This window comes from Rhincodon typus, chromosome 41 (genome assembly GCF_021869965.1).
Source record: "Rhincodon typus isolate 14 chromosome 41, sRhiTyp1.1, whole genome shotgun sequence".
In the NCBI taxonomy this organism is placed as follows: domain Eukaryota; kingdom Metazoa; phylum Chordata; class Chondrichthyes; order Orectolobiformes; family Rhincodontidae; genus Rhincodon; species Rhincodon typus.
In genome coordinates, this window is record NC_063372.1 from 6,541,504 (window position 1) to 6,548,190 (window position 6,687).

The 6,687-nt window shown below is 46.1% G+C and overlaps 1 protein-coding gene across 3 annotated transcripts in view; it reads right to left on the reverse strand.

The window, feature by feature from the left end:
- The window catches only part of LOC109921714 (tensin-1-like), an 84,675-nt gene that overhangs the window by 74,476 nt on the left and 3,512 nt on the right, over positions 1-6,687 (reverse strand). For all 3 annotated transcript variants that reach the window (XM_048618937.1, XM_048618938.1, XM_048618936.1), the window contains exons 2-5: positions 5,999-6,049; positions 4,499-4,621; positions 2,980-3,044; positions 1,422-1,505 (exon numbers count right to left, since the gene is read on the reverse strand). In XM_048618937.1, the coding sequence (XP_048474894.1) occupies positions 1,422-1,505; positions 2,980-3,044; positions 4,499-4,621; positions 5,999-6,049 (323 nt within the window). The remainder of the gene's footprint in view (positions 1-1,421; positions 1,506-2,979; positions 3,045-4,498; positions 4,622-5,998; positions 6,050-6,687) is intronic.

Here is a 6,687-nt window from a genome sequence, read left to right on the forward strand (position 1 = left end):
CTCTATCATCTCCTTCAGCCCCAAAACCCTTCGGGGAATCTGCACTCCTCTAATATGGGCCTTTTCAGCATCCCAGATTTTAATTGTCCCACCATTTGCCTCCAGCTGCCTGGGCTGCAAGCTCTGGAATTCCCTCCCTAAACCTCTCCACCTCACCTTCCTCTTTTAAGATACTTCTTAAAACCGACCTCTTTGACCAAGTGGCATCTGACCCAATACCTCCTTACGTGGCTCAGTGTCATTGTTTGGTTTGTAATGCTCCTCTGAAGCACATTCAAATATTTAATTACATGAAAGGTACTATGTAACTGTAAATTGTTGTGGTTTGTTCCTGTCAGGTGCAGCTCCAAATCGGGTGGCTCCATTTGTTGACTTTGCCACTGCCATTGCCGCTGGACTTGGAAAGCTCTTTGCTCGATCTACTGGTCTGTCCCAGTCATTTTGAGAAGGCCCCCACAGGATCCTATGCTATTTGTGTTGATTAGTTCTTGTCTCTGCTCCAGCAGTAACATTGCTGCTCTCTGGCTTAACTCCATCACATGTTATTTGACATCAGTTCATTTCTCAAGATCAGTACATTCCAGAGCGTCTCTGGAGGCAGTTCTCCAGGAGACATGCTGTTCCCACTGTACGCCCCTCCTCCCTGGACACCTTAAAATGGTGACTCACACCAGCAGCCTGTGTGAGAGAGTGAGTGAGCGAAAGAGGGAGAGAGAGAGAGAGAAAGAGTGTGTGTGTGTGTGCGCGCGTATCTGCGTGTGTGTGTGCATGTGTGCGTATCTGCGTGTGTGTGTGCATATCTGCGTGCGTGTGTGTGCATGTGTGTATCTGCATGTATGTGTGTGCATGCGTGCATATCTGCGTGTGTGTGCATGTGTGCGTGCATGTGCGTATGCATGTCTGCATGTGTTTGTGCATGTGTGTGCGCATGCTTGTGTGCGCGTGAGTTTGTGTGCGAGAGTGAGAAAGGGTATGTGTCTGCGTCACTTCCTATCACAAAAGGGGGCAGCCCCTCCCACCTCCATTTTGATGAGGCCTAATTTCAATATCCTTATCGCCGTGCTAACTGAGATCAGCTAAACGGACCCACGTCTGTTACTGAACTCTCAGTTGCCAGCACTGTTCTGAATCCCAGCCTGCAGTGTAAATCTGACACATTGTGAGCAATCCAACCACTTTTTGGAGGATCCAATCAGATATAATATCTCGGGATATATCTTGGGGTCCTATCAGAAAAAGAAACAGTAAAATTTGTGAGTGCCACACACTGCTCTGACTTGTCTTGTATACTTCAAAATGGAGCTGAAGTATGTCAAGTAGGTTCATTTCCAAGTATTACCATTTTTTAAACTGGTTTTTCCTGAGGTGTCACCACTGGTTGGGCCCAGCTATGTCTCCGTGTCAGATGAACCCTCTCTCACCTGGTCTGCGAAGGCTGTATTGCAGGAGCCACTTTGTCCTCACAGAATTTCCTCATAGCAAGTGTGCTGAGAGCCTGGTCAGCCCTGCATTAGAAAAACAAAAAGAAAAGCTATTCATTCATAAACCTTGCAGAAGGTCACAGGGTTTGAAACCCACTCCAGAGACGTGAGCACATAATCCCGAGTTCCACTCCAGCTCAGTGCTAAAGGAGTGCCATACAGCCAGAGAGGTGCTATCATTGGGATGAGGCATTAGGCGGAGACCCAGTTGCCTGTTTAGATGCAATGAAAGATGGGGTATTCGTAAAAGAACAATTTCTCTGCTTAATGGTTGAAGCTCAAGAAACATCATCAAAAACAAAAGATGAATCAATCATTCACACAAGAGCATAAGAAGCAGAGCCACACATCCTCTTCTTCCAACATATTAGACAATGATTGATCTTCTTAGCTCCACCTTCCTGCCTTGTCCCCAGATCCTTTAACTCCCTGAGTATCCAACATACTCAATGACAGAAACTCCGTAATCCTCTGGGGTAAGAATTACAAATATTCAGAAACCTATTTGAGTGAAAAAATTTCTCCTCATCTCAGTAATAAATTATCCTGAAACTGTGACCCTGTGTTCTCCAGCCAGGGGAAATGTTTTCTTAACATTCTAAGCCCCTTTAACAATTTTAGATGTTGAATGAAATCACTTCTCATTCTTCTAAATTTCAGGGAAAAGTGGCCTAATTCATCCCAGGAACCAGTTGAGGGAAGGTTTGTTGCACCAGTGTTTTCCAACCCTTTTCCTGGTCTAACCCCATTTTAATGCTTCACACTGTGTGTGAGCCAAATGAAAATTTGTGGGGGGGGTGGCGTTGAGAGCTGTATGGGAGAGGGGAATGCTTCAGTTTTTCAGAATAACTGGGGCAAGATGGCCATGAAAAGGCAGAGTTTCTCCAAACAAAAATCTACCTGTTTACAGGCTTTCTCACAGCAGCAACACAGCAGCCCATTAGGCCATGTCCACCATTAAAGCAAATCCATGTGATTTAGGGAGCCCCATGGCTGTCAGAAATCTGCTATTTCTGAGTTTGTATTGTGTGCAAATGACATTGGCCTACATAACCACAGTGACAGCCTTCTAATAGGATCTGATTGGTTGTAATGTCCTAAGAATGTGACGCGATTCCAAATAAATGCTTTATATTATGTTACCTTGAGCCCATTGGTGTCGACAAATGGAAACATTTGAAGTGAGTCATCCTGCACTTTCTCATGCTAGACTATGCAGCAAAGTACAAGACGGGGGTTCATTTTCACTGAGTCTCCACCTGCCTACAATTAGTGGCCTGTAATATGAAGGTATGAAGCATTCGTGGGGGATCACTATCGATTGGAATTCTGAATAAGGTCCATTTGCACATGCTTTTCATCAGACCAGTGGCAGATTGGGCCCTTTCAAATTTTACCCTGCTGTCCTGTTTGACAGCTGCCTTTGGCAGCTCCTGGCTCCATCATCTCACAGAGTAGTTACAGATCCCGTCTTTCCCTACTCGAATCAAATGCTCACCCTGCAGAGATCTTGCTGTAATGCATGTATGCTGCAATGATCACTCCTGTTCGACCTTTGTTGCCCTGTTGAGATACAAGTGTAAAGATGGTTCTTGTAATCAACAAAATACCATTTAGAGCTGTTCAAAACCACGAGGAGTCTGACGGGGATTAACTGTTCCCATTAGTGGAAGGGTTGAGACATGGAGGTGATTGGCAAAAAGAAAACCAAAGGCAACTTGAAGAAAACAGTTTTTACGCAGTGAGTGATTAGGATGTGGAGTGCACCTCCCGAGAGTGGCAGATTCAATCAAAGCCTACAAAAGAGAAATGGATAATCATCCGAAGAGAAAATAAAATGCATGGTCGCGGGGAAACAGTGAGCAAGTGGGACTGGATGAGTTGTTCTTGCAGACATCCAGTACAGATATGATGGGCTGAATGGCCCCCTTCATGCTGGAACCATTCTATAATTCTGTAGGCACTTGGCCATGCTGTGGTTGGACCGTGCCGAATGGGGCTGGGATGGCATGCTACTCCACTCTTCAATTCTGTTTAAATCAGCACCCACTCTGGAGAACAAAGCTTTGCTCAGTGTGACAGCCTGGTGTAGTATGGCTTGTTACCACATTGCCCAGCCCTCCAAAGTCACAATGGTTTAATCCTCAGTTAACCTCTAAGGTTGAGGAAAACCAGACTTGACTTTAGCCAGACAGGAGGGGTTCGTGTGGGCAAGATCAGGCTCAACTGTGAAATACTATGCAACTGAATAATCCTCCCGTGTCTCACTGCTCATGCCAACGTGGCCAAATAACGGAGGCCAAGTGGGGGACCGGGGACAATAAATTGCTACTCACAAATTGGACCTTAATAGTGGATCCTGGACATTGGAACTCAGTTAACTCAAGCAATAAACTGATCGAATCACTACAGCTACCAAGTAGGGCATGGTTTGCATCAATGTTAACTGGGAGACTGAGGTGTCTATTTGTCCTTAAATTGAGGGGAGAGAAAAAAATCCAGCATTTTAAAATTGTATAACCTGGGCACTTCTGAGATGTGGTTTCACATGGAAGCTAAGTTATACTCCCAATTGTGAGAGAGGAAGTCCTGAAGTGAGTTTTCAGTGTTTAGGTTCTACGTCCTTGAGGGGCACAACCAGTGCACCCAACACCCCTTCACATCAATGGCAAAATGTATTGTTGTTGCATCTTTTGCAGCAATTGTTCTCGGACTTTTCAACTAATATGGTTTTCGACCTGTCCAATCAAGTCAGACAAAGTAATTTTTAAAAAAAGACTCTGAACCTGATGGCAATAAGTCTTCAATTTGGCAACACTCCAAGTTGTGACCTGTGGAGTGGGCACGGCGTACCGTAGTGTATAATGGTGGCCTACGTCTGCAGGACTGGACTGGGTTCAACTGGGTATTTCCCATCAGCAAGAAGGAAATAATCTGCGGTAACACTGAGGAGACGTGGAAGGTTTCATGCCCCGATTTTCCTTTCTTGGTCTCATCAGGAGCCGCTGCGCACTGACCTTGCAGTGAAGAACCACTACATGATGGGAGTCCGAGTTCAGCCACATCTCCATGGCTTTGCAGATGGCACAGATCTTGTCCAAGGGAGGGGCATGAAAATCAGGCCAGCCAAAGTCATGAACCTGGAAATCGAAAGTACAGCAGCACATCAGAGTCCCAGTCTGGGAGGGAGTGCAGTTCATAAGGTGCAAATGATACAAACATTTAATCAAATGCTGCAAATTCGCCGAGTGGCACCAAACTGCAAACAGTGACTGGCCACAGACTAAGAATAATAGCCATTTCCTGGACTATACCACATTCCATGGTGCTTGTGTGGGAACAGAAGAAATAGGAGCTAGAGTGCATCATTTGGCCTGCCAAAGCCAGTTCCACCACTCACTAAAATTGGGGCTGATCATAGAACATAGAACAGTACAGCACAGTACAGGCCCTTTGGCCCACCAAGTTTGTGCCGACCTATTATCCTACTCTAAGATCAAACTAACCTGCAACTATTCATCTACCTCAACTCCACTTTCCCGCACCATCCCTAAGTTCACTTATTACCCCATAAACTTACTGACCTCAGTATTGAATATACTCAATGGCTGGGCTCTCTGGGAGAGAGAATTCCAAAGATGCACAACTTTCTGAGGCAAGACATTATTCCTCCTGTCAGTCCTAAATGGCCAACTTTTATCCTGAGACTGTGCCCCCACGTTCTAGATTCCTCTGCCAGGGGAAAACAACCTCTCAGTTTCAACCCTGTCAAGCCTCCTACAAAATGTTATGTTTCGGTGAGATAATCTTCAAAACTCCAGGGAAAATAGGCTTACCCGACTTATTCTGTCTTTTCTTCATTCATGGGATTTAAGTGTAGCTGGCTAGGTTAGCATTTGTTGCCTTGGAGAAGGTGGTGGGTGATAAGCTGCCATCTTGGACTGCTACAGTCTAGTGGTGGAGACACCCCACAGTTCGGAAGGGAGTTCCAGGATTTTGATGCAGAAATAGTGAAGAAACAGCAATATAGTTCCAAGTCAAGGTGGTGTGTAGCTCGGAGTGGAGCTTGCAGCGGCTGGTGTCCCTACGTATCTGCTGCCCTTGTCTTTCTAGGTGGTACAGGTCATGGGTTTAGAAGGTACTGTCAAAGGATGATCCCCCATTGAACCTTCATTCCACTCCTTTTGAAACAGGTACACGGCCACACATGCTGTCAGCTGTAAAATGGGGAGGATTGCATTATCACGAAACTGACTCTCCCAGCCATGGAGCTATCTAAACACATTCATAGCGTGGAGCTGGAGGAACATAGCAGGCCAGGCAGCATCAGAGGAGCAGGAATGTTAACATTTCGGGTCGGGACCCTTCTTTAGAAATGAACCTGTTCTCACTTCAAACCAAGGGCCCTGTGGTGCCACTGATAGGAAAGCCGGTCTTAGTCCTACAGTGGCCTAAATTTGAATTGACTTTAAAACTTCAAATGTCTGAAAACTAAATGAGAATTCAGGCTGACGTACCTTGGGGTTGAGTCTGCTAATGTCTTGTCTCTTTTCGGAGAGATTAAAAAGCTATAAAAGAAATGAGATTATTTTAGATTGATCACGTGGGTAGTGCACTAGTATCACTGAATCCCTACAGTGCAGATGCTGGCCATTCGGCCCATCGAGTCCACACTGAATAGCATCTGCCCACACTCACACCCACACCTCTACCCCGCAATTCCCATGGCTAATCCAACTGAACTAAACATCTTTGGACTGTGGGAGGAAACCGGAGCACCCGGAGGAAATCTACACAGACATGGGGAGAACGTGCAACTCCACCACACAGACAGCCGCCCGAGGGTGGAATCGAACCTGGGTCCCTGGAGCTGTGAGGTAGCAGTACTAACCACTGCTAACCACACTGCGTGTGCCGAGAGGGTGTTGTCCAGCTGCCTACAGGATCACTCAGGTTATAACATCCCAGCTCCTCCCCCCAAACCCCGATCCAGGCATCTATTCTGGGTTTCTGGTTACCGTCCAGAAACCAATCTCCCTGACCAGCCCCTCAATTTGGGACTTGAGGGCCCTGTGGCTGATCCTGGTTCATCGCCCTGCCAAAGGCCACTTCTCTTTTAAAAATACCCACAAGTATTATCACACCCAACCGAACGGCAATCTCTTCCCACCACCACATCACACAAGGCATTTTTCATCTATGAACC